At 40.7% G+C, this 13,839-nt stretch overlaps 1 protein-coding gene across 5 annotated transcripts in view; it reads right to left on the reverse strand.

The window, feature by feature from the left end:
- The window catches only part of RAPGEF4 (Rap guanine nucleotide exchange factor 4), a 391,851-nt gene that overhangs the window by 59,157 nt on the left and 318,855 nt on the right, over window positions 1–13,839 (reverse strand). For all 5 annotated transcript variants that reach the window (XM_006151126.3, XM_006151130.3, XM_027772910.1 and 2 more), the window contains 2 exons: window positions 8,712–8,800; window positions 2,160–2,238 (listed from right to left, as the gene is read on the reverse strand). In XM_006151126.3, coding sequence (XP_006151188.2) covers window positions 2,160–2,238; window positions 8,712–8,800 — 168 coding nt within the window. The remainder of the gene's footprint in view (window positions 1–2,159; window positions 2,239–8,711; window positions 8,801–13,839) is intronic.

Raw genomic sequence — 13,839 nt, forward strand, 5'->3', positions numbered from 1 at the left:
TTTTTTTTTTGCTATAGGGCACGTGTGCTCACCAGACAGACAGAGACAGAGAGACAGAAAGCAAGAAATCACCCCCCGGGGGGATGACCACGCTGCAATCCCAATCCCTTCTCCACCATTCTCCTGTCAGGATCTTGGGCACACACGCACACATGCCCAGCGTGAGTTTAAGCCACCGGGTCCGGGATGCAAACTGCGGTCGACTACATGGGAGTCCAGCGACATAGCCATTACACCAACTGCTGGTCCTAGAGCTGCTATTTTTAAAAACATAAGTTAGTGATATAAACATTCTCAATCAAATCTTGATGAACAAGCTAATAAATGAAGAAATCCGAATTTGAAAAAAATTCTAAGTTAACGTTTGGGGCTTTGAGTTGTAAAGATGACATGACTTAGCCTATGTTACACTCTCACTCTTTGGGTTTTACTTGTTTTAGGTTTATCAATGTGCTAATTGTTGAAAAAAATAAGTCTAAACTCAATAGGTTTTTATTTTTCCTTCCAACAAATCTCAGAGGTCTAATAATGATTACCATGTATGGAGTTAAGTGAGCACAGAGAGATCCTGAATGTGTTCATTTTACTTGAGAAAAATTGAATATGAGCCAGAAGGAATATATAATATATGTAAGTCTCATTAAGCTGTCGTGACTTGGAAAGATAGTTTCCAGGCAAATAAACACCCCAATCTCACTCTTGCAGCTCCTTCTGAGCAACACATTCAACTCAAATCTTCTATCCTCACACATCCTGTTGACTTTAAGGAGAATTATGAGTGAGGAAGAAAATGAGAATCAGGTAGGGCAATTATAATTCCTTTTATAATTTACATTGTACTGTTCCTGAAAAAGGAAAACATGTCAACATTGATTGGATTGCTTACAATAAAGGCAGGAAGAAAGAAAGAAAGAGAAAGAAAGAAGGAAAGAAGGAAAAGGAAAGAAAAGAGTCACTCTCCTTCAATATCTTTAATTGTTCAAAAAGGCCAAAGTGTTTAGGGTTTATATATTTGTTGCTTTAAAAATAAAGCAGAATTTAAAAATATATTTTCACATGTTCCCCAAAGTAGAGGATAAACTCATTAAAAACGTTCATTTCTTTTATTCAATTCATGTTTTCTGAATGCTTGTTCTGTGCCAGATACTATGTATCAACTGGTCAATTCAATATATTGAAAAACTGCCCTAAGTCTTCAAGCTGCCTAGAGCAGGAATTCCCAAACCAGTTCCCCCACCCCTACCACAGGCTAATGCTGGTCTTGTGGCAGGTGAGCAAGAGAGGCTTTGTCTGTGTTTGCAGCCACTCCCCATTATTCATGTCGCTGCCTGAGCTCTGCCTCCTATCAATCAGGGCTGGTTTTAGACTCTCTGGAGAGCTTGAACCCTATTGTGATGTGGTTGCTTCATTGTATATTGGAATGAAGCAGTGGTGGAAATGGGATGCACAGTGGGTGTAGTGCACTCGGATTGGATTATCCCAGGACCAACCCCACCTCCTACACCCTGTCTGTGGGAGATCAAGTTCTATGAGCTGGCCTCTGGTGCTAGAAAGGTTGGGGACCTTGATCTAAAGGAACTACCGTTAGAATTCCATATCTTTGTTTTAAATCAAAGTGATAATAAAAAAAATAGCAACAAAGAAAGACACTTTGGTATCTAGTGGAGAGGAAAAACTAGGAAGAATGTGAAAGAAAATCACCCCACAGTGGTAACTTCTCAGCAGGTGAGTAAACTGATCGATACCACAGCTAAAGGAAGAACACAAGCAGACCATGATCTGTCTTGCCAGGTGGCCAGACAGAGGTACATAGTCAGTCTCTAAGCTTAGGGAATTATTCCTATTAACACTCCAGGACTCTGCTCCATAATCTTCTGCCTATTCCCCGGGCATGTGTAGTTCATGCCAACATCATGTTCCTGAGGTGACCTTGTTCACATTTCTCAACACAGGTAATTAACAGGACATCCTTAAACACGGCATGGCAGACCTACACCAGGGAGTACAGGGAAATCCTGCTGGCATTTCGGAGTTTGACGAGGGTGAAAGTACAACTGCCTGGGCCATGACTTACCGTCAGAAGATGAGATAAGGTAATAGCCACATACATGACGGTGGGTGTCTTCAAGAGGAAAGAAACTTATCTCAACAAAGGATATTGGGCCACCAGGGCAGGGCAAAGCTGGGTATTTGGCATAAAAACACAGTGCATCATAATGAAGTCATTTAAAACAGAATCTGGAGAGGAGAAAAAGCAGGAAAGGAAATTAGGTTTTGGGGAAATCTTTAGGAAGCAAGAGAATCTACTCATTTGTTTTTGATAATTGGTTTCTTATATTGATTTGGGGTATAATTTTCCTGTACTTAGAAACATTCATATAAAAATAACGATGTTGACGGAGCTTAAAGATCAAAGTTCAACTTCTTAGGAAAATAGTATAATATTTCTAAATCAAAAAACTTTGTACAAATGGTATTAGGCACATTAGCACCGAATTTTTTATTTTTAAATATAGGAGGGGACTACAAAAAGTTCATAAAAAATGAAATTAAAGTGCAAGTTTATTTTGGTGGAAAAACTGAAATCTATACGTATTTTTTCATAACACCTATTTTCAATAAACTTTTAAAAAGAGAGGGGTTGGGGAGACAGAGAGAGAGAGAAATCTGTGAACTTTTTGCAGATTTCTCATATAATTAAAGAGCCACGTAAGAGCAGAATATATGCAATATATACACAGAATTAAGGCATGTCATTGCATTATCTACTTCACACCATATTTATTTTCTCAGTGTTTTTTCTCTTATCTGTTTTAAAAAGATATATGTGTGTGTACTTAAATTTTTGCGAGAGGGTACGTATGTTCACCAGTGAGACGGACAGAGAGAGGGAGAAAGTGAAGAAGACTCCTCCGCCCCCCGTGAGAGATGTCATCCTCAATCCCTTCTCCAGTTCTTTCTTTTTGGGATTTAGGCGAGTGTACACACATGTGTCTGATGTGTTTCTGAAGCCACTGGCTCAAGGATACGAGCCACACAGTCAGCCATGTGGGATCTGGCTGCTCCAACCACCATGCCATGGGCTGGCCCTGATACTGTTTCCTTATTGCAGACCCCACACTACGGAGCCGGCCATGATGAGAAAGCACATGGAAACAAATCTACAAGCCTCAGGAGTTAGCCTGTGGAAACTGAGAACCCTTCTGAGATCTGTGAAACTCCTAACTTCTCAAATAGGAAACAGTGAGAAACATGCAAATTTAACCCTTTAAATTATATTTCCTATGTTCATGTTTTTAAAGAACTTACGTTGGCAAAATTTGAATCAGTGACTAAAAGTGTAACCATGAGACTCAAGATCATAATTCCATGCTGCCATCATTTGGCGTCATCAGTCAATCCAGGGCCATTACAGCCAGGGAAGAAGCATTAGAAAGTGTCAGACAGAAGTTGTATGGGGCTTTCCCTTCTTCTTTTTTTTTTTTTTTTTTTTAAGTTTTAGATTTTGGTATACAGTGCAAGTACTTGCCAGAGAGAGCAAGGGAAAGTGAGAAATCACCCCTCAGGGGGATGGCCACACTGCAATCCTTTCTCCTCTAGTCTCCTAGGTGAGAAATCACCCCCCCTAGTGGGGATGGTGACCCCGCAATCCTTTTTCCTCCAGTCTCCTCTTGGGATTTTGAACACACGTGGGTGCCCAGCGTCGGGTCTAGGGCTCAAACCACACATGTGGGGTCCAGTGTCTTAACCACCACGCCATCTGCTGCCCTGCTACATAGAACTTTAAAAAAAAGTACAAAAGGACTTTGAGTTGTCTGAGTTTAATATCTAACATCGACTTTATGTATTTCATGTACCCTCAGGATAGGAGCGGTAATGCTTGCTTGTATGGCACCCAGCAGCCTGTGCTATACAGTTTGCATTCTCCTCAAACAGAGATTTGACTTGTGTGTGTGAGGCCAACCAGCCAGCATTCACATTTCAGTGTGGCTTTCTTACTCTCCACTCATATGCAGAAACGCTTGAGAACGGATTTAAAACCATCTTTCTCTACTAGAAACTGATTCCTCAAGTCAGTCATGCAGTGACTAATGTTGGTTATAGAAGTCAAAAGTCTAAACAACTAAGAAGTCTTAGGTGGAGAACTGATGTTTTGGTAAATCGAGAACATGTTCTGTCATATCTCGCAGTGCCTATTTCTGTGACATCAGCGAGTTTCACTGTAACTCTGACAGTTCTCACTACACTGTAAATCCATAAATGCCGAGTGTCTGCCACACCAGTGTATCCATGTTTTCCAGGTACCTGTACTAGGAGTATTTTAGTAACCAGGATAGTAGTTGGGGGCATTAGTATTCGAGTTATGAGCATGATACAGATTGTCTATCTCCAAGCCACACACATTACAAATAAGAAAGTCAGAAAAAAAAAAAAACTTTAGGAAGTGAAGTTCAATATTAAATTACCATGTTAGCCTAGGGTCTAACATCAAAATTAAAAGGGTCAGGAATCAAATCCCACATGCTAGCCACAGAATACACTGATTTCTAGGCTTTCATTTTTTAAAGAAGTAATAATCCAGTCCTTGCCTCTTTCAGAGGTAACTTTAAAGGAGGATATACTTTCCCTTCATGGGTAGTGAAGACCGTGTACATCTGTCCCTAGATGCCATAGTCTCTAATGTAATAGAATCTTCGTTTTCAGTCAACACTAATTTTAGAGAAGGTGCTGTTTCTTGCATTTTACAACCACACATCCTGAGCAAGGAGTTCATCAGAGGAAAGTCAACTGTAGTTGGTCTTGGAAATTTGGCTTATTTGAGGGTGCACAGGTCTCTTGGAGGCAATCACCTCATTTTTTTTTTTTTTGAGAGAGAGATTTTCGCTATAGGGCGCGTGCGCTCGCCAGACAGACAGAGACATAGAGACAGAAAGCGAGAAATCACCTCCCAGGGGAGATGGTCATGCCGCAATCCCTTCTCCTCCATTCTCCTCTTGGGATCTCGGGCACACACACACACGAGCCTGGCATGAGTTTTACGCCACCAGGTCCGGGACACAAACTGCGGTCGGCTACGGGGGAGTCCAGCGACATAGCCATTACACTAACTGGTGGTTCCCAACAATCACCTCATTTTTTTTTTTTGAGAGAGAGATTTTCGCTATAGGGCGCGTGCGCTCGCCAGACAGACAGAGACATAGAGACAGAAAGCGAGAAATCACCTCCCAGGGGAGATGGTCATGCCGCAATCCCTTCTCCTCCATTCTCCTCTTGGGATCTCGGGCACACACACACACGAGCCTGGCATGAGTTTTACGCCACCAGGTCCGGGACACAAACTGCGGTCGGCTACGGGGGAGTCCAGCGACATAGCCATTACACTAACTGGTGGTTCCCAACAATCACCTCATTTTTTTTTTTTGAGAGAGAGATTTTCGCTATAGGGCGCGTGCGCTCGCCAGACAGACAGAGACATAGAGACAGAAAGCGAGAAATCACCTCCCAGGGGAGATGGTCATGCCGCAATCCCTTCTCCTCCATTCTCCTCTTGGGATCTCGGGCACACACACACACGAGCCTGGCATGAGTTTTACGCCACCAGGTCCGGGACACAAACTGCGGTAGACGACGTGGGAGTCCAGCGTCATAGCCATTACAGTAACTGCTGGTTCCCAACAATCACCTCATTTTAAACACGGAATAATAATCTTTCTCCAGCACAGCTCTTACCACATCTTGCTCAGATATCTTCCACCATGCCCCAGTGCGTAGCTTGCACTGAAGAATCTCTAGGATCTGTACTCCACATTTTTGGATCTTACTTTTCTTTTTCTACTTATATATATGACAGTCCAGCCAAACAGACCAATAGCTCTTCCTGGCCTATTTCTAGGTCAGTACCAATGTCTCTCAGTATGGAAGACTTTGTCCCCATCTCTAGTTATCAGTCACCAGCTTTCCTTTAGGGCCACTTCAAAGGTTACATTCTCCAGGACACTTTCTCTGGTCCCCTCAGCCCTCAGTGCTCCTGAAACATTGACTACATTGTGTTTATGTGCAAATTATTCGCACATTCTTTTATGTCCTCTTGTGGATTACAGTATATGCTTACTGCCAGCAGGAGGGAGATCCTTATACACAATGCCTACTCCAAAACGTTTAACTTAGTGCTTATTCAGCAAGACACTCAATAAATAAATATTGAGCTGAAAATAACTGGCCTAGAACCCACTGTTCCCTATTCATTTGCTGCATTAAAAAAACTCAGATAATATATGTATAAAGTGAGAAACTAAAATGAGATAACAAAAGTCAGTGGTAAAATACCTATAATAGTAGTAATAATTATGTCTTTACCTTGAGTATACTGCAAAGATCAATTACTGAAGTAGATTTACTGTAGTTGGTCTTGGAAATTTGGCTTATTTGAGGGTGCACAGGTCTCTTGGAGGCAATCACCTCATTTTTTTTTTTTTGGAGAGGTTTTCGCTACAGGGTGCGTGCACTCGCCAAACAGACAGAGACATAGAGACAGAAAGCGAGAAATCACCTCCCAGGGGAGATGGTCATGCCGCAATCCCTTCTCCTCCATTCTCCTCTTGGGATCTTGGGCACACACACACACGAGCCTGGCATGAGTTTTAAGCCACCAGGTCCGGGACACAAACTGCGGTCGACTACGTGGGAGTCCAGCGACATAGCCATTACACTAACTGCTGGTTCCCAACAATCACCTCATTTTAAACACGGAATAATAATCTTTCTCCAGCACAGCTCTTACCACATCTTGCTCAGATATCTTCCACCATGCCCCAGTGCGTAGCTTGCACTGAAGAATCTCTAGGATCTGTACTCCACATTTTTGGATCTTACTTTTCTTTTTCTACTTATATATATGACAGTCCAGCCAAACAGACCAATAGCTCTTCCTGGCCTATTTCTAGGTCAGTACCAATGTCTCTCAGTATGGAAGACTTTGTCCCCATCTCTAGTTATCAGTCACCAGCTTTCCTTTAGGGCCACTTCAAAGGTTACATTCTCCAGGACACTTTCTCTGGTCCCCTCAGCCCTCAGTGCTCCTGAAACATTGACTACATTGTGTTTATGTGCAAATTATTCGCACATTCTTTTATGTCCTCTTGTGGATTACAGTATATGCTTACTGCCAGCAGGAGGGAGATCCTTATACACAATGCCTACTCCAAAACGTTTAACTTAGTGCTTATTCAGCAAGACACTCAATAAATAAATATTGAGCTGAAAATAACTGGCCTAGAACCCACTGTTCCCTATTCATTTGCTGCATTAAAAAAACTCAGATAATATATGTATAAAGTGAGAAACTAAAATGAGATAACAAAAGTCAGTGGTAAAATACCTATAATAGTAGTAATAATTATGTCTTTACCTTGAGTATACTGCAAAGATCAATTACTGAAGTAGATTTTGCTATAAGGCACGTGCACTCTCCAGAGAGATAGAGAGAAATGGAAAGACAGAAAGCAAGAAATCATACCCCAGGGGGGATAGCAACACTATAACCCCTTCTTCTTTCTTCTCTTGGGATTTTGGGCATGCATGCACACATGCCCAGCATGAGTTTTAAACCACCGGGTCCAGGACTCAAACCATGGCCAACCACATGGGAGTCCAGTGACGTAAACATTATGCCATCTGCTGGTCCCCAGATTTTTATTTTCAAGTTGAATATGGGCTGTTCTAGGTCATATGTAAGATGTTATCAAAAGGGGAGACTGACATAACTCTGAACACTTCGTTCACTGAAGAGATTCACATTATTTTCCTTCAAATTTTGTTTTAAGTCATCAGACTGGTTCACCGTAAGAAAGGGCCATGGGCTAGATTTTAAGGCCCATGAAAGATATGCTGAAGTCATAACCCAGGCCCTCACATTGGGCTTTTTTTGAAATTGGGTCTTTGCAGATGTGATCAAGCTATGGTGAGTTCATTAGTCTGGGCCTTAATCGAATATGACTAGTGTCCTACAGTAAGAGAAAATTTGGATACAGAAAGATACACATGCAGATGGAAGACCGTGTGAAAATGAAGGCAGACATTGGGGCGATGCATCCATAAGCCAAGTAATGCCAAGATTGGCAGCAATCCCCAGAAGCTAGGAGGGAGACATGACATGGACTTCCCATCACTGCCCTCAGAAAGAGCCAATCCTGCAATATTTCCATCCTGGACTCCTAACTTCCAGAACTGTGAGATGATTTAGTTCTATGGTCTCAGCTACCTAATCCATGGTACTTTGTTATGGCCTACAGTACTACGTCCTAGTAAACGGACACGGGTGATGTTCTGCTGCACACTGGGGCAGCCTAAGAATCTATAATACAACTGCAAAGAAAACCTTTTACTCCTATATGGGGCAAGGCTGGGCCTTCTTCAAATCCTTTATAATAATAGGACACACATTACAATCTAATAAATGCCTATGGAAAGCTATTCTTAGTAGGTATAAATGAGATGGAGTCAGCTAAAAAGGACAGTCGGGACTGGAAGGGCAGAAAAAAGCCAGAAAGACTCTCTTTTTGGGTTACACAGGAATGTTCTTCAAATATTCATAGACAAAACCCCCTCATAAAACTGCTTGGCAATACAACCGTGAATAAATTTAGGATTTTTTTTTTTTTTGCAATAATAAGCATGGCTTTAATGGACATAAAATTGTTCTATGAGTATACCTGTTGCTCCATTTAAAGCTGGCTCAAGGCGTATAGTTTCTAGAAAATGTTCTAATATTTTTTCAGGTGTTCCTGACATCACAGTATACCTGCATAAGAAATAAAAACATCATTAGTTTTTCAAATGTGGGTGAATCATTAATAATAAACTTTTTACTTATCTAAGATTGTATTCATTATTTTCTTTATTTAAATTTGAAATTCCAGGAAACCATATTGACTTTACACTGGCCAATATAATATTCATGGTCAGAGAGACCAGGTACCTTGCTAAAGTAACACAAGAAGACAGTGGAAAACCCACAAAGCGAAAAAGTTACTAAATATGTTTTTCTTTTTTCCCTACATGAAACTAAAGTAAAGTCTTTAGAGAGCAGCTCTAGCAGGCTGGGAACTGAGAAACTTTAGTCTTGCTCCAAAGGGGAATGAAAAGAAACATGAAAAACAGAGGGCAGTTCAGGTCAGGCAGGGGGAGCTGAGAAGGGAAGTGACAGTAAACTAGATTATCCATATATGGGTTACTCGTAGCAAAATTTCAGTCCCGCATTGGATTCCCCTGCCTATTTCTGGAATGCTCTGTCTTTCCCAACTGTACACTGGTATGTGCTTTGGAAATACAGCTAATAATAATACAGGAGAGAAAAATAAAATAAAATAAAACCCCAACCATCTATGAGCAAATGAACCCCAGTAGCATCACAACTATGAAATAATAAGCAGTAAAGAATCCTGATCATTTATTTCAGTGTAAATAAAAATTACTGGTGATTGAGAAAAGGGTTACTTTGGCCATTACTTCAAAAGGCCCATCCATCTTGCTCTTCAACCAATATAGACAGGTTTATTTTTAAAATCAACTGGGGTTGTTTCAAAATCATATTCAAAATGGTGACAACACAGTAAGTAAAAGGTATAGGCGAAGTACATTAAGATGATTTGGGTGCTCCTCTTCCAAACTTTGCTTTTCTGCTTGGCATTTCACTCAAAGCCAAATGACAAGGAAGAAAACCAATGAAAAGAAAGTTCTCTTAGTTCAGAAAGTAGAACATTCAGCTCTGGGGAAACAGCTTTCTTGGCCTCCTCACTGAGATCATTTCCTTATCTATTTGAGAATTTGGAAAAGGTGTATTAAGATCCCAAAAATATCTCTAACTTATCCCATCTTCAAGTATTAACCTCCTGCCAGAGGAAGTAGAAGAGCCATCTGAACATAGGACTCTGCACACGTGAAAAGAGGGAATAAAGCTACCACATATCGAATGAAGTAGCAAGTGCAGGCCATCTGGAAGGGGGCTGCTAGCTAAAACCATTCTGCAAGCCAAGAAGGCCAAGAGGAAGTTGAAGAGTTAAATCTCTGAGAAAACTTGGCTTTGGAGCCTATAGGAAGAGTGAGAGGCATAGAAAATAAGTCCATTTTAACCTCCAAAGTATGACTCCTTTCTCAACATGATACAGGGTAGAAGACAATGGCTTTTCTTCTGATAGGCAATGAATATTTGAGGAAAGGGGAGGGCATTTCTACGAATGACTCCACACCTAAGTGGAGAATATGGTTCCATCCATTCAATAATTCCTGAAATACATGATCTGTTGACAGTGCTCACCAGATGAGCTCAAAGAGTAGCAGCACCTGGCCACATCAATCAGGAAGTGGTTGCGGAGAGAGCACTCAGTAGCTGTCAATGTTTACTATGTCCCCGGTGACTAGGTAGGGCCTGAATAAGGTTGTCTTGTCTACTCCTGCTGTTGAATAGTATCTTTATTCTGCAGATGGAGAAACTACCCAGCAAGAGGAGGCATCCTACCTAAGATCACACAGTTAGTAAGAGAAGTTCTCTGAAGTGAGCCAAGTCTGTCCGACTTCAGAGAACAAGGTGTGTATTTTATGGCACTTTTCTGCCCTCACAGCAAAACACTCTGGTTGGAGACTAGGTCTGGTTACCGGGAGCTTGTTCTGAATAAGGAAGTCTCTGTGTAATTAAAGGCCTTTTCTGTTTGTTTGTTTCTGAAAACAAGTTTTATTTAAATAAGGGTACATATTCATTGCATAACATAAAAACAGAGTGGGAGAAAGCCAGTCTGTTACTCCACATGGCAACGGGTAGCTGTGCTAGTTGAGTTGCAAGCTCCATAGCTGTCTACTAGACCAATACATCAGTTCAACATTTGTCCCCTTGTTAAAAAATGTAATCTTGATAGGTCGGCTTTCCATGTGGGTATTCTTCATCAGCTATTGTATTATGTCTAGTCAAAAAGAATAAAGACCTGGGTGGCAAGTTATTTGTTCTATAACCTTGCCAGAGAGAAAGTGGCCTCTCTCAACTCTGCCCACCTCATCAATAGGAAAACCCACATAATCTTTCTTATGCTGCCAACAACTCCCTCTAGTGGTATAGCTGCCTTGGCAGTCTTGCCCCAGGCATTCAATTCCACAGAAGGCTGGCAGATGACAACGGGACAGGGAGCTCTGAAGGGGGCCGGGGGAGGGATGGGCAGAAAGCTACTGGCCAGAGGGGGCCGACTGTGGTCATGAATCTCTGGGTTGGCTGAAACAGGAGGTATGGCTTTGCTTCAGCCTGGACCCTGCTAGGTGCCTACTGCTTGACCGCTGTTTAATGAGGTCAAGACCAAAAGAAGACAAGACAGCACCCCTTGTTTTCAGTTTTTTTTTTTTTTTTTACAAGAAGAAGCTACTCTAGTTCAATTTATTCCATTATGTAAGTTGTAAGGTTTTAGACCTGTGCAGAAAATCCTTTCCAAGCTCAGAATCTGCAAATAAGAACACATCTATTTGTACCTAGAACAAAAACAAAAAAAAACAAACCAAAAAAAAAAAAAAGTCAGGAAAAGGGACCTGAAAGAGATTATCCTCCTGCAAACAGGATAGTGTTGAGCAATGGCGAGTGGAGTTGAGCAATGAGAAAATAGTTACATAAAAAGCAACAAGTCTCTAAAACAGGAATAGTGATTTCAAATTCTTTCTTTGCCATTAAGCCCACATAACCACACAAAAGAAAGATACTCAAAATGGTAAATGTTGAAGGATTCCATATAATTAATCCATCATAAGAAATACTGTCATACTATTGCCATTTTAACAGTACACTCAGAGTTGAGAGGCTTGGGGATTCAGGTGGTTTTAAAAGTTTAAAATGAATACATAAACCACTTTGCATTTCTATAGTGGAAAGCAAATCAGAAAAATAACATTATTATCAGCATCAACAGGGTTTGAGCTCAAAAAGGACAATTTTAAAGGACATACAGGCCCTAATTCTTAAGATTTAAGTTCATCCATAGACATGATAGGTGCCAGGTTATCCAAGTTGCCCAGAGCAACATCCTCAAGTCCTCGTTTTCTTTTTCTTTCCTTAGACAGGGAGAAAGCCCCTGGCAATGGGACATGGTCGTACTGCAACCCCTTCCTCCTCCATTTCTCCATCCTGTCAGGATGTGGGGCATATATGCATAAGACTGGCATGTTCTTAAAGCCACCGGGGGTGGGATTTGAACTGCATGGTCAGCCATGTAGGATCTGACTAGGCCATGGGGCTGGCCTCTGATCCCTTGCTTTGACTTTCCTGGTCTTACTTCAACACAGAAAACAGCCCTTGAGAAGTATCTTTTCATTCTTCAGGGAATTGATTTTGCATGGTGCATTATTTTGTACTCACTGACATTTATTAAATGGTTTACTGTGAACATACACAAGCTGTGAATTATATTTTTAAAATCTGGATTGGAGTATAGGACATAAATAGGGAGATTTAATGGAAAATCAGATATAGTCCAATACATTTAACACATGTGGTCTCTCTTTTTCCATTCTCTTTATTTAGATTCCTTAAAAAAATAAAAAAAAAAGAACCTTGTATCCCTGTATTTAGAAGCTACCCAAAAAGAAGACGCTGTAACAAACCAATGTCTTCGATCAGTCCCCAGCGATATAAAATGGCAAAGAATGGGGACCTCCAGGGGACCTCTCGGTCAAATGAGTCAAGATTAAAGAATTCTTAGGGCTTGCCTTTTCAGTGAGCATGATTTTCCTGAGCTATCTGAAGTTTTATTAAAGAATGCAGATTAGCCATTCTAAAAATAGTCTATTTATATTTTAGGGGTCACTAAAGAAAAATATTGGGAGTAGCCTGACCATCACATAACAGCTGTGTTTCCATTCTCACTCTCCCCTGTGAGTGAGAAGGACAACTGCTGAAAACATTCAAGTAAGAGCATTTTCAAGAATGGATAGTAGTAACAGATAAAGGAAGAAAGAAATCTAGAAATCTATAGTTTTGGAAGTGAAAGGATAGTTTCTTTTTAAAAAAGAATTATTTTATTTAACTTTATTTATTCATTTGTTTTAATTTGATCAAAGAGGGACAGAGTGAGAGAGAGAAGTAAAGTAAGAAAGCAAGCTGCCAGGTCCAGGAATTGAACTGCAGTGGGCCATGTGGAAGTCCAGCACCTTTAACCACCACATCACCTGCCAGCCCCCAAAAGATAGTTTCCTATACAGTCCTTTTCATGTTAGCCCTTTTTGAAACACTTTGCCTTGCAATATTAACTATTGGGTTGTCGGAAAAGTCATGAGTAAATTTTTCATGTTTTCCTATGTAAAAATGCATCAAGACTTTTCCGACAACCCAATATATAGTGTTGAGGATGTAGAATTAAGACTCTATGTTTCACTATAGCTAACTGGGAGGTGGAGGGGCACAGGTGTGAAAGTTGGTCAAGCTGGACTTGAATCCAAGTTCGACCATTGCAAGCTTTGAGAATTTGGCAAACAATTTGATTCTATGGACCCAAATGTCTCCATCTTTCAAAGGGGGTTAGGTAAAGGGATTAGATCATATTTGCAAAATGTACCAAGGCTATTCGATACTGTATTTCTTCTTGCCTTTTCTATAAATATGTTGATTAATGAAGATGAAACTTTACTTGGCTTTGTGTGTAAACAATAAAGTTTTGCCAGATATGATGAATGTCCTGATAAAGGGAATAGCCCCACTAACTGAGTAAACAAAGGAAAATGACTTGGGCTACATTCTCTTTCAAACTATTGTTTAGAGGCATATTTTTTAGCTACAGAATGGGTGCTTTTTTTTTTTTTTTTTTTTTTTTTGTG

This window comes from Tupaia chinensis, unplaced genomic scaffold (assembly GCF_000334495.1).
Source record: "Tupaia chinensis unplaced genomic scaffold, TupChi_1.0 Scaffold000314_1, whole genome shotgun sequence".
In the NCBI taxonomy this organism is placed as follows: domain Eukaryota; kingdom Metazoa; phylum Chordata; class Mammalia; order Scandentia; family Tupaiidae; genus Tupaia; species Tupaia belangeri.